The 14,251-nt window shown below is 41.5% G+C and overlaps 1 protein-coding gene across 2 annotated transcripts in view; it reads right to left on the bottom strand.

Annotated features, from left to right (window-relative positions):
- LOC148878050 (organelle RRM domain-containing protein 2, mitochondrial-like) overlaps nucleotides 1-14,251 on the bottom strand; it is a 34,559-nt gene that overhangs the window by 8,877 nt on the left and 11,431 nt on the right. The window contains exon 4 of one of the 2 annotated variants that reach the window (XM_088948236.1): nucleotides 8,190-8,482. The exons of the other annotated variant lie outside the window; for it this stretch is intronic. Within the exon in view, the coding sequence (XP_088804362.1) occupies nucleotides 8,321-8,482 (162 nt within the window). The 3' untranslated portion in view covers nucleotides 8,190-8,320. Of the gene's footprint in view, nucleotides 1-8,189; nucleotides 8,483-14,251 lie in introns of those variants that run through there. 2 annotated transcript variants of the gene reach the window in all.

The raw sequence follows: 14,251 nt of genomic DNA, 5'->3' as shown, positions 1-14,251 counted from the left end.
GTTTGCAGATGATATCCTCATTTTTTGTGATGGAGAAGGAAGAGAGGTGGTAGAAAATCTGAAGTTGGTAGTGAAGCTCTTCGAAAGGATCTCAAATTTGAGAATCAATTGGTAGAGAAGTTTAGTAGCTAGTATTAATGTAGAAGGTGATGAGCTGAAGTCAATGGCAGATTTATTGGGGTGTGAGAAAGGAAATTGGCCTTTGTGATATTTAGGTTTACCCTTGGTGGCAACCCTAGGTCGGCTAGTTTTTGGAACCCAATAGTGGAAAGGTTTGAGAAAAGACTAGCAAGTTGGAAAAGGAATTATATTTCTTTGGGTGGGAGAATACATTGATCAAATCCACTCTGGCAAACCTCCCAATATACTATATGTCGGTTTTTAGGATGCCTCAAGCTATGGTAATAAGAGTTGAAAAGATAATGAGAGATTTCCTTTGGGAGCCTGGTGAAGGGAAGAAACACATTTGGTTAGATGGGATAAGTGATGCAATTGAAGATTGGGGGGTATGGGCATTAGAAATGTTGAGTTGAAGAACTCGGCCTTATTGAGTAAATGGCTCCGCAGATTTCCTAAAGAAAATGAGAGGTTGTGGACTAGAGTTATTTCAAATATCTATGGACTATCAAACAACGGTTGGGATGCAGGCTGCTTACATAGAGCTACTCTGGCTGCTTCTTGGAAGGCTATCCATGACAATCTTCCTGTGTTCCTCAATCACATAAGGTATGATTTAGCTTTGGGTTGAGAAATTAGATTTTGGGAGGATATGTGGGTAGAGGAATCCCCCCTTTCAGAAGTTTTTCCTTCTCTCTTTTGAGCTTTTTAGTTTCAAAGGTAAACCTATTTGTAATTTTATCAGCTCTTACTCATCCCTTTTAAACCTGAGTTGGAATCTTGGCTTCACTAGAAATCTGAGAGAATCTGAAATTTCCAATATCTCAACTTTGCTTCTTTCGTTGAGTTCAGTACGTTGGGGAGGGTGGTTCAGATTCTAGAGTGTGGACCCTTAGTCAGTCGGGCTCTTTTTCCTATAAGTCCTTTTTGAATTCTCTTGTCTCCACCCCCTCTCCTCATTTCCCTGTTAAGGAGATATGGTCTCAGCCCATCCCTCCAAAAGTCAGTGCCTTTTGTTGGGAAGTGTTTCATGGCTCCATTAACACCTGTGATTTGCTTCAGAGGAAAAAACCAAATTGGTGTCTGTCTCCAAGTTGGTGCTCTTTATGTAAGTTGTATGGTGAGACTGCCTTTCATCTTTCGATCTCCTGTCCTTTTGCTACTTCTATCTGGGAGTGGTTTTCATCTCTTTTTGGATGCAGTTGGCTTCCCCCTGATTGTCTGAAAGGTGTTTGTTTTTAGCTCTCACCTTTTCTGCTGCCCTAAAAGAAGAGATAGAATTATGTGGAGATGCACTAGAGCAGCAGTGATCTGGACAATTTGGGAGGAAAGGAATCTAAGAATCTTTGAAGACAAGAAAAGAAGAAAAGAAGTTGTCATTAAGGTGATTACTCTCAAAGTAGCGCATTGGGTGAGCACTTTAAAGCTCTTTGCTAACTTTAAGGTTGAAGATTTCTGCAGATCGTGGGGAATAATTGCATGTTCTTCGTCTAGAAGACAGATTGTTCATGAGGCCTGGTCTCCTCCATGTGTTGGGTGGAAGAAACTAAAATTTGATGGTAGTTGTAAGGGCAATCCTGGGCCATCAGGTATTGGTGGGGTAATTAAGGAAGAAAATGGAAACATTCTAGCTTTGTACTCAGGTCCTATTCAGCATGGAGATGTGGTGATATCAGAATTATTGGCAGCAGTCTATGGAGTAGAGAAAGCTAAATAATTGCATGTTCTTCGTCTAGAAGACAGATTGTTCATGAGGCCTGGTCTCCATGTGTTGGGTGGAAGAAACTAAAATTTGATGGTAGTTGTAAGGGCAATCCTGGGCCATCGGGTATTGGTGGGGTAATTAAGGAAGAAAATGGAAACATTCTAGCTTTGTACTCAGGTCCTATTCAGCATGGAGATGTGGTGATATCAGAATTATTGGCAGCAGTCTATGGAGTAGAGAAAGCTAAAGAAACGGGGATTACTAAGCTGATTATTGAAGGTGATTCAAAAGTAGTTGTGGGCTGGCTGAAAAAAGGGGAAGGAATCATATGGAAGTTGTTGAAGATTAATTAGTTTTATGATGTTTTTCTGAGTAGATGTTTTATGTTAGGTGTTAGATAGGAGGTGGGGACCACAGTAGTTATGTGAGTCCAAATTTTATTATGTTTTTTGAGTGTTATATATGCTGTTTTATGTTTTGCCACCCTATAAGGGCATAGTTGTCTTTGTACTGTTCTATTATTTTAGTATAAATAATAAGTGAAGGGGGCGGCCAGATGATTGCTCTCTTTTCTTTCAATTTCTCTTCTTCTCCTTCTCTCTTCAAGAAACTACTTTCTTTCATATTTCTTAATTCAATAGATTTCTACTTGGTATCAGAGCATCGGCTAGGGTTTCTTGAAGCATTCTCATGCAGCCCTAGATCAGCCTATTGCATGAAGTAGTAAAGGGCTGATCGATCTTCTATAGATTGCCCAGTTCTTGAAGTTTTTGGTGGGATCTAGACATCAGGAAGGTGATCTACTGTTCAGCATCAAAATCAGGAAGAACTGGAGTACAGGGAAGAGTCCCAGAAAAGTTGGACTCTTTGTTTTTTATCTGATCTTGGGCGCCCAGGTATTGTTAGTTTTCTTTTGATTTTTTGAAGAGGGTGGTTTGGTTTCTGAAATTTTCTAGGCCTCCCGGAGTGATTGATTCACTTTTCTCTTTGTTGGGAGGCGTGGGGAGGAGAGAGATTTCCCTCCAGCTAGGGTTTTCTTCTTCCAGAAGGATTGGTTTCTGTGTGTGTGGTATTAAATTATTTTTTGAAGGTCTCCAATCTATTTTTTTCTTACTGTTGAATTGTTTGAAGTAAAATGGAGAGTTGGAATACCGAGATGAAATCTAGGTACTGTGGGACTGGGTGTTGGAGGTAGTAGTGATATTTTTTGGTCTGAGATCATTACTACAGTAAAACTTGATGGTACAAATTGTATGGAATGGGCAAAATCAGATAAAATGGCTATTGGAGCCCGTGGAAAATTAGGGTATCTCACTGGGGAGGAGAAGAAACCCAATACAAACTCTTCTCGATGGGTGCAAGAGAATTACATGGTAATGTCTTGGTTGTGTAATTCTATGTTTCCTCATATTGCAAAAAATTCCTATGGGCTAATACTGCTAATGAGATTTGGGATGGAGTGACTAAAACCTACTCTCATAAGCAAAATGAAGCCAGAGCCTATCAGTTAAGAAATCAGGTGAAAAGTATGAAACAGGGAGAAAAACCCCTTGCTGTGTATTTCTCCATGCTGAAAACCCTATGATAGGAAATAAATCACTTAGAAACTGTGGTATGGGAAAGTGTAAATGATGCAGCAACTTATCACAAACTCGTAGAGAGGAATAGGGTTTTTGAGTTCTTGGCAGGGCTGAACCCTAAATTTGACATTGCTAGGTAGCATATTCTTTCTAGGGAGGGTGTGACACTCTCTCAAGCCTATGCTTTTGTCTCTAGAGAGGAGAGTAGGAGGAATGTAATGGTGAGACAGCTTGGGATTCACCAGTCGGCTATGGTTGGTACAACAAAACCTAAGTCGAATGGAGACAGGGGGAGTAGTGAGCCTAGAAGGGAAGATAAGGACTTGGTGTGTGATTATTGCAAGAAGCCTAAGCATACTAGGGACACTTGTTGAAAGCTTCATCCAAATCTTATGCCTGCTCAGATAAGAAACAAGAAGGGAAATGCAAATGTAGCCACTACAGGAGACTCGTCAGCCCCTCTCCCAAACTGATTGGGAATCCATTGAAATAGCAACAGTGAGAACAGAATTGGAGAGGTTTGGACAGCTTATGAATAAGAAAGATTCACCCAGCTCTAGCCTTCCAGATGGACAGCAGAATGCAGGAGCCAACTACACCACTTCCTTTGCACATACAGGTAGTTCATATGCAACTGCGAATCTTGCATCCACTTCAGGTAAGGAGGGACCTCCCTGGATTATAGACTAAGGAGCATCTGAGCATATGGCTAATGCCCCTACCATTTTTAGTTCCTATCAGTTGTGCTCTGGTAGAGACAGTCTCTCTACAGCAGATGGTTCACATATGCCCATTGCTGAGAAGGGGACAGTTAGAATGACCAATGCTATAACTCTGTCCTCTGTTTTACATGTCCCTAGACTTCATACCAACCTACTGTCTGTTAGTTCTTTGACAAAAATTTGAATTGTTCTATGACCTTTCTTCCTGGTAATTGTGTTTTGCAAGATCTGGAGTCAAAGAAAATGATTGGGAGTGGTCTTGAGGTGAATGGACTCTATCTTCTGGATGAGATTCCGAGACATCAGGGCCATCATGTTAGTAGCAGCAGTAGTAGTGGGTCAGAGTCAGTAAACCAAATAAGCTTTGGCACAATCGCTTGGGACATCTTTCTTTTAATTCTTTGAAATGTCTTTTCCCAAAGTTGTTTGAGTCTGTTCAATTATCTACTTTGGAGTGTGAGAGTTGTCAGTTAGGAAAGCATTGTAGACAGTCTTTTAAACCAAGTAATAAAAGAAGTACTTCTGCTTTTAATATTGTTCACACTGATGTATGGGGCCATATCAAATCCCTTCCATGGGAGGATTCCGTTACTTTCTCTTGTTTGTGGATGATTATACACGATATTCTTGGATATATTCGATGAGATCACATGATGAGGTTCCTAACTTAGTACGACAATTCCACCAGATGGTTCTCACACAATTTGGAGTTAGAACTAAGGTTTTTAGATCAGATAATGCCATAGAATACTTTGAGAAAGACCTAACCATGTATCTCTTAGAACATGGTGTAGTTCATTAGAGCAGTTGTGCATATACACCGCAACAGAATGGAATTGCTGAGAGGAAAAACAGACACATTGTGGAGGTGGCAAGGAGTCTTATGGTGTGTGCTTCAGTTCCTGTGCAGTTCTAGGGAGATGCAGTTCTAACAGCCGTACATGTGATTAACCGTGTTCCTTCACGCATTTTGGGGTTTAAGGTGCCATTTAGCCTCATTTTTCCAGATGGAGAGATATTTCATATACCTCTGAGGGTTTTTGGCTGTGTTTCTGTTGCTCACATTCTTGGCCCTCATCGCAAAAAATTGGATCATAAGGCCAAGAAATGTGTTTTTCTTGGGTATGCTCAGAACCAAAAGGGGTATTGCTGTTATGACCTCTTGACAGTGTGGCCGGCCAGAAATAAAATGAAGAGAAGAGAAGAGAAGAAGAGAGAAGAGAAAAGAGATGAGAAGATATTGGCAATAGAATAGTATTGGCAGTGCCAACTTTTATTATATTATATAGGGTGGCAGAAATAAGAAGGGAAAAGACCCTTGTGCCCCTGTTGTAAGTGAGTACAATAACAGACATAACAGAAATAAAAAAGTTGAAATAAAAAATGCTTTAACTAGCCAAACAGACCCTAACACAAATAACTAAATATTTCAACACTCCCCCTCAAGTTGGAGTGTAGATGTTAATCATACCCAACTTGTCACACAAATCATTGTGCCGCACATGATGAAGACCTTTGGTGAAGATATCTGCAAGTTGTTCTTCTGAACTGACATATGGAGTGCACACTTCTCCGTTTACAAGTTTCTCTCTAATAAAATGCTTGTTCACTTCAATGTGTTTCGTCCTATCATGCAGGATTGGATTAGCAGCAATATTGATGGCAGCTTTATTGTCACAATAGAGTGACATAGGATTGCTCACTACAAAACCCAGTTCACCTAACAGATTTCTTATCCACATGATTTTAGCAACCCCATGAGACATCGCTCTATATTCTGCCTCAGCACTAGATCTTTCCACCACACTTTGTTTTTTACTTCTCCGTGTGACCAGGTTTCCTCCTACAAAGGCACAATACCCACTGGTAGACTTTCGGTCATCGACTGCTCCTGCCCAATCAGCATCAGTATATACTTCAACCTTTAAGTGACCATGTTTCTAGAACAACAAACCAGCTCCGGTAAACTTCTTGAGGTATCTAAGGATCCTCTCTACAGCTTCAAAGTGAGTTGTCCTAGGGTTGTGCATGAACTGTCTAAGGACACCCACTGCATAAGCAATATCAAGCCTGGTCATAGACAAATACAAGAGTCTCCCTATGAGTTTGGAATTTCTTCACATCTTTCAAAAAACTCCTCCTGACTGTCTCGCAGATGATGATTAGATTCAATTGGTGAGTCAATTGGTTTTACCCCCAACTTGCCTGTATCTTATAGTAGATCTAGTACATATTTCCTTTAGGAAATAAAGATGCCCTTGTGAGAGCGGGCAACTTCAATTCCAAGGAAATAACGTAAGGGGCCTAGATCTTTCACCTCAAACTGAGTGGCTAAGAATTTTTTTAGTCTTCGTATTTCAACCTCCCAATCTCCTGTGATCACTATGTCATCCACATACACAATAAGAGCTGCAATTTTTCCTTCAACTCTTTTCACAAATAGAGTGTGATCTGACTGGCATTGTTTGAACCCCGTCTGTTGGATTGCTAAATGGAACTTATTAAACCAAGCCCAAGGTGATTGTTTCAACCCATATAAAGATTTTTTTAACCTGCACACCTTTTGTTCCCCGCCTTTGGCACAGAAACCTGGATGTTGGGTCATGTACACTTCCTCTTCCAAGTCACCATTCAAGAAAGCATTTTTTATGTCCAATTGGTAAAGTTCCCAATCAAGATTTGTTGCCAAAGAAAGAAGGATCCTGATAGAGTTCATCTTGACTACTAGAGCAAAAGTCTCTACATAGTCCACTCCATATACTTGTGTAAAACCTCTTGCTACCAGTTTAGCCTTGTACCTTTCAATAGTTCCATCAGCCTTGTGTTTCACTATGAACACCCAATTGCAACCCACTGGTTCCTTCCCTTCAGGAAGGTCCACCAACTCCCAAGTGCCATTTTTGTGTAATGCATCAATTTCCTCCTGCATTGCATCTGTCCATTCAGGTTTAGATAAAGCTCCTACCACATTCTTAGGAACGGGGACACTGTCCACAGAGGAGAGGAATGCACGGAATGAAGGTGAAACGTGATCATAAGACACAAAATTAGAGATAGGATGATTAATGGTACAAGATCTAACACCCTTTCTCTTAGCAATAGGAACATCAAGATCATTGATGACAGGTGAATCAACATTTAGAGGAACAGGCATATCAATAGGAGCAAGTGTACCTGGCTAATGAGACAGATCTGCCTCTGGTGAATCCGATGATGTTGATTGCATAGTGTCAGGTTTCACAGCTCTTGAACTCTGTTGGATTTTATGGCGACGATGAAAAACCCGGAATGGAGGAGGATCAAGTAAAGGAGGTAGTTGAGTTTGAGTCGCCTGTTTCTCCTCAACCCTACTCTCCCCCTAAGGAGAAACCGAGAAGAAAGGTTGATTCTCAAAGAATGATGCATCAATGGAGACATAGTACTTGTGAGAAGTAGGATCATAGTAGCGATACCCCTTTTGAGATAAAGGGTAACCAAGGAAAACACAAGGAATAGCCCAAGGATCAAGCTTACCTCGAGTAGGGGGCAGGTTATGGACAAAGAAACGATAACCAAAAACATGCATCGGAATGGTGGACAATGGAGTTGTAGGAAACAAAAGCTGATGTGGGGCCTTATACTCTAGTAACCGAGATGGCATATGGTTGATGATGTATGTAGCACACAAAACAGCATCCATCCAAAAACGTTTTGGCACATTCATAGGAATTAATAAGCCACGAGCTACTTCGAGAAGGTGACGATTCTTTTGTTCAGCAATACCATTTTGTTGGGGTGTCCTGGCACAAGAGCTTCGCTGAAGTGACCCACTCAAAGCAAAAAACTCCGTGAGATCACTATGGAAGTATTCCTTTGCATTGTCCTACTAGAAGATATGGATTTCAATTTGGAACTGAGTGAACACCATGCGTTGAAAGTCTTTCACAATTTTTGGCACTTCATCTCGAGATCGCATAGGGTAAACCCAAGTGTATTTAGAGTAATCATCAATCAAGGTAATGAAGTACTTATATCCAGTCTCAGTGGGTAGAGTAACAGGGCCCCAAACATCAGAATAAACAAATATGAAATGGAAATTTAGATCTTTTATTTCTCAAAGGTAAAGAACTTCTACAATATTTACTCAATTGGCATGTCTGACACTGTAACTGAATCACTGACAAGGACTCAAACAACTTTGGGAACATAACTTTTAATTACTCAAAAGAAAGATGACCTAGACGACTATGCCATAAATAGGCTTGACTCTCACTTGACAAACTCATGGACTCTGTAGCCACAAGACCAGCTTTATTCTCCAACACGTAGAGACCATCCACCATACTTCCTTTACCAATCGTCTTCCCCGAGGCCAAATCCTGAAACACACATGAAGACGGAAAAAAAGTGACTGAACAGTTCAAGGAGTGAGTTATACTACTAATGGACAACAAATAAATAGATAATTTCGGAACATGCAATACATTAGAAAGGGTAAGGACAGGTGGGAGAGGTAATGGTACCTTGGCCAGCTACGGTAGAGAAAGAACCATCAGCTAGTCTGACCTTATCTCTCCAGAGAGAAGGTTACATGTCTGAAATAAATTTGACTTACCGATCAAGTGGTTTGAGGCTCCGAAGCCAATAACCCAAGGAAAATCAGTGGTATGAGATGACACATGGAAAGCAGTGGCAGCATTACTTGATGTAGACGCAAAACCTGAGTGCCTTATCACCCTCCTACCGTGCTTTTCTTTCTTCCCTAGATTTTGTGTCTATACCTAGGAATGTTACTGAGGCTCTCTCCAAACCTAAGTGGCATGCAAGATGAGATGGATGCTTTGGTCAAAAACCAAACTTGGGAAATAGTTGATTTCCCCCCAGACAAGGAGACAGTCGGATGTCGATGGGTATTCACAGTGAAGTATAAGGCCGATGGCAAGATAGAGAGGTACAAGGCAAGGTTGGTAGCAAAAGGGTATACTCAGACCTATGGTGTTGATTATTTGGAAACCTTTGCACCAGTAGCTAAGATGAGTTCAGTTCGTATTCTTTTATCTCTAACAGCCACCTATTCATGGCCCTTGTTCCAGCTTGATGTCAAAAATGCTTTCCTCAATAGTGACTTACAGGAGGAGGTATATATGGACATTCCAACAGGCTTTTATGAAAATGTTGGTAAAGGAAAGGTGTGCAGACTCAGAAAATCTCTATATGGACTGAAACAGTCACCTAGGGCTTGGTTTGACAGGTTCAGAGGGGCACTCATCCGTTTTGGATACACACAGACACAGTCTGATCACACCCGCTTTGTGAAGAGGAGAGATGCTTTGGTGTCAATTCTGATTGTGTATGTGGATGATATAGTGGTGACAAGAAATGATCTGGAGATTGATGATCTCAAAAAATCATTGCAGCAAGAGTTTGAGATCAAAGATCTTGGTGAGTTCAAATACTTCTTAGGGATTGAAGTTGCACAATCCAAGCATGGGATCTTCATTTCACAGAGAAAGTATGTACTTGACCTACTACGAGAGACTGGGAAGCTGGGGACCAAACCAGCAGACACTCTTATTGATCCAAATCACATAATTAATGGTGTGAATGGTGAATTGGTAAAGGATGTGGGGATATATCAAAGAATGGTGGGTCAACTGATGTATCTGTGTATGACACGACCAGATATTACTTATGCTGTCAGTGTTGTGAGTCAGTACATGCATGCACCTCGGGTTCAGCACTGGGAAGCTATTGAGAGAGTACTTGCATATCTAAAAAAAGACCCTGGCAAAGGCATTCTTTTCTCAAATCATGAGAATCTGAAACTAGAATCCTATACAAATGCAGACTGGGTAGGATGCTTAGATGACAGGAGGTCTACATCAGGAGTTTGTACCTTTGTAGGTGGAAACTTGATCTCCTGGAAGAGTAAGAAGCAAGCGGTTATGGCAAGGTCAAGTGCAGAGGCTGAGTATAGATCCATGGCTCATGGTGTCTCTGAACTTAGGGTTAGATCTCTTTTGAGTGAGATTGGGGTGAAAGCAGAGGAACCTATGATGTTATACTGTGACAATCAGGCTGCAATCAATATTGCCCACAATCCAATTCAGCATGATAGAACAAAACACATTGAAATTGATAGACACTTTATAAGAGAAAGGGTAACAACCGGAGAAGTTTGTTTGCCTTATGTCTCTAAAGAATTGCAACTAGCTGATGTTCTCACTAAAGGGGTGGCAAGGAACAAGCTTGAACATGATCTACGCAAGTTGGGAATGTGTGACATTTACTCCCTACTTGAGGGGGAGTGTTGAAGATTAATTAGTTTTATGATGTTTCTTTTAGTAGATGTTTTATGTTAGTTGTTAGATAGAAGGTGGGGAACCACTTCCTCTTTTTCCTTGTACTCCTCCAAATACATACAGATCTGATCCCAGATCTTCTCTAATTCCTCTTCCTGGGATTTCCTCTTCCTCACCTCTTCCGTTTGAACTCCTCCAAATACATACAGATCTGATCCCAGATCTTCTCTATTTCCTCTTCCTGGGATTTCCACTTCCTCACCTCTTCCGTTTGTTCTTTGCCCCCCTTGTCCCCACTTAAAAACTTCCCATCCATGGCTGCTGCTTCAAGTTGAGCTGCATAGGTACCCATTCCAGGCACAAAACCCACATCAGTATCAAAAAACGAACTGACAAGATTACCTGAAAGGTTGTGGGAAGGGGGCAATGACTCTGGAGAGACGACACATGGGGGTAAGGTCACGGTTAATCATTCCAAAATAGGTGATCGTAGGTTCCCGTTGTGTTCAATCAATGTTGTTTTAGCCCTTGCATCAGAACCTGTCTTTAGGTGTTGTCCCCTGATTGTTGACTCTGTGATCGGTGACCGAGATGTGTTCTGTTCCCCTAGTCCTCTATCGATGCCGTACTGCTCTAGTGAACTGGGAGCATATTTAGGAACCGGTATCCCCTGCCTCTCCTCTATAATAGTTGTGGTAAACTCCATTTCCTTGGGTAGTTGAGAGTGCTTATTCTGGGCCGAGTCTGTAATTTCAAAGCCATCATTTTCCAAAAATAACAGCTCCGTGTGTAAGCTCTCATCAGCACTGAGTGATTTGGTTTTTTTAAGTTCCACACTTCCGATACTTGAGGAACCTTCCAAATCTGATCCTGAACTGCTTTCTTCCTCTGTCGCACAATCTTCAAAAGGGTTTGTAACCTCCTGATTTACCGTCTCTGGAATGAAAGAACACCCTGACTAGAACACCCTGACTCAACTGTCGTCGGGTGCTTCTTGAACCTCAGGATGCGCCGTTCTAGGGAGCTGACTGTTTTCTTAGAGCTTGGGGCCCATGCCCAGTTCTAATTTGCCGCTCCACTGCGGCTGGGTTTCTTTCCTGCGAGTGGTGGCTGCTTCTTGCTCAATGGGGACGATAATAGACCAACTTTTTTGTCTATTATCAACCCTTTTCCTTTGGGCACGACTTCTTAAAGCTTGGGTCCACCTGTTTTAAAACAACCGGCCCAGTCAAAGTAAGAGGCCCTTTAATTTCAGATGGGCCAGAGCCCAAACCCCCAACCTCTATACCAATCACGTGCCCACTTAAAGAGGCACATGACTTCTTAAAACTTGGGTCCACCTGTTTTAAAACAACCGGCCCAGTCAGAAGAGGCCCTCTATTTTCAGATGAGCCAGGGCCCAAACCCCCAATCTCTTTACCAGTCACGTGTCTACTTAAAATTTCATGTGGCTGGTCTTGGTTCACTGGACCAGAATAAACCGGTTCACGAGACCGGTTTGAAACCTGAGCCCTTGCCGACCTATGCTCAGTTTCTTTTGAAATTTGAGCTTGTCTCATATCTGATTCCATTTAATCCTCCTGTCACAGTCTGAACATAGGATCTGCCATCCCTCTGCCCACCCTGCCATGCTGACTTTCCCCAAGTCTTTATGTTTTCCTCTTTTTCCTTATTCTTCTTGATTTCCTCAAATGACTTAGCCCCTTTTGTAGTTACTTTACTGCCTTGCAACCCACGTAACCAGGCCTGCTCAGTCCCTTCGTCCTTCCCTCCATAGTTGGGCTTCAATGGAGGTAGCAAGCCAGACAGGGTATACTACACCATCTAAAACCACCTCTAACTTCCTTGGGATATCACTGGGTTTAACTCCGCCAAGCTTCAATGCGACTAAATGAAGATCCAGATCAAAGACACCATCTACTCTAGCATCACAGATTATAGCAATGGACCGTAATACCTCCTTCTTCCAGAGATTAAAAGGTAACCCAAGCAGTCTGACTAATGCATTGTCCTCAATCTCAAAACTTATAATATTTTGAGGACACCATTTCGAGACTGACAGCACCAACTTCTGATTGAATATTTAAAGCTGAAATCTCTACTTCAACTTCACCCAAATCTAGCAGAGCTTTACGTGTAATCACCATCGGTTTTGGCAGGTTTAATTCTCTGAGTATCGACTACGCAATACCCCTCCAATCCTTTGGTGGCCTTGAACTTTCCACCACAGATTTCTTCTCCCAGTCCTCCTTTCTTGCTGTTGCTACCAGTTTACAGTTTCCTTTTCCTTTTTCTACAATCATCCATTTCCTCTCAATAGATTCTTCTTCTCTTTTGTTTACCCACTTTCTCTTCATTTGCCACCACCTCTATTTGTTCTCATTTTAGCTGTTGAGTAAAATCACTCAGTACCTCTGCCACTGCCTTCCATCCATCCAATTCCCATTCTACCTTCTGTGAAGCAAACTAACTGCATCTTTCTTCCTTCAAAGAATTCTTGCAGAGCTATATAGTGTCCTTTTGCATTCTTTTTACATTCCAACTCATATCTTTTTCTTCCATCTAAGTTGAACTCCATAAATCTCACTTGTTAACCTCTAGAACTTGTTTCTAAAAAAAACTTCATCCATTCGATCACTTCCAAACCTACGAATAGTATTGTATCTTTCTTTGCCTCCCTAATCTTCTGTCAGACAATTTTGCATGCCCTTAACTTCAATCAAAATGATGTACTTTTTGAGTTTATTGTAAATGAATAAAAGTGCATATTTGATTCATGTTCCCTTGGTATGTTTCTGTGTATTACCCTTAAACTAGACACTTAATGAGACTCGTGTTAGTTTATAATGTTCACAACTAGTGGTCATTCTGGGGAGACCTATCCTGATAAAACTGACACTGTGGCGCCACCAAGTCGGTTGGGGTGGCTTGTCTCAGCTACCAAGATGAGACCCTAGGCACTTACAGTGTGGGATTAATTGAATCTTTGAACTGGACCACATTTCCAGCATTGCCCTGGACCTTAGAGATTGATGGGCAAAACTAGAAAGTTACACCCGACCCCTAGACTTGATTATAATACTGCACTATGTGTCGGATTGGGCTGTCTTTGATGTACCAATCAGTGAGATCCTTAGCGGGGGTCAAAACCTGGGTATGTTGGGACAATCTGAGAATTCATCTGAGTGGGTGATCATAGTGACAGGATCAGCTCCTTTGTCGGACAAAGGTAATGATTGGGGATGCACTCTCACTAATGGAAACCAAGACTACCGGCAACCGATTTCAATCGTCGAGATTTTTTTTGCAAAATATATTTTATATAAGATATAAAAATATATATATATATATGTTATGGTTTCGAAATGATTTGCAAAAGGTTTTAATTCCCATTATCCATACAAGAAAGAGTGCAACACTGTTCCTTGCAGCCAAGGGAGAGGTCATCTCTTGTCGGGCAATGTATGATCATTATGAGCTGAGAGGTTAAGTGTAAGACCATTGAAGATAATACCTGATAGGCTAATCTTGCATCTGCCCACAGTCCCTGAGTGTTACAAAGTGGCTTGGCCAGGGACCACTTAAGGTAAGTGTTGGGCCCATAGAACCCATCTGATGGGTTTCAGGGGGTGCACTATCCATAACAGTGTATTCGGCCAGGCCTTGTAACAAAAGTTGGGCTGAACCCATGTGGTTGATGTGTAGATCAATGTTTGGGTCCCACGCCATACAAGGAAACCCAATTGGACAGTAGTTTGGAAGGCTAAATGAATACATAATCTTAAATGGGCCTTAAGCCCATTTCGAACTGAGTTAATCTGATTAGTCACTTAAGGGGCGAATTCT

This window comes from Nelumbo lutea, chromosome 1 (genome assembly GCF_056320005.1).
Source record: "Nelumbo lutea isolate HS-2025 chromosome 1, American lotus-T2T, whole genome shotgun sequence".
Lineage (NCBI taxonomy): Eukaryota > Viridiplantae > Streptophyta > Magnoliopsida > Proteales > Nelumbonaceae > Nelumbo > Nelumbo lutea.
Note: the sequence above shows the minus strand (reverse complement) of the source record. Positions and strands in the feature narration are given on the sequence as shown.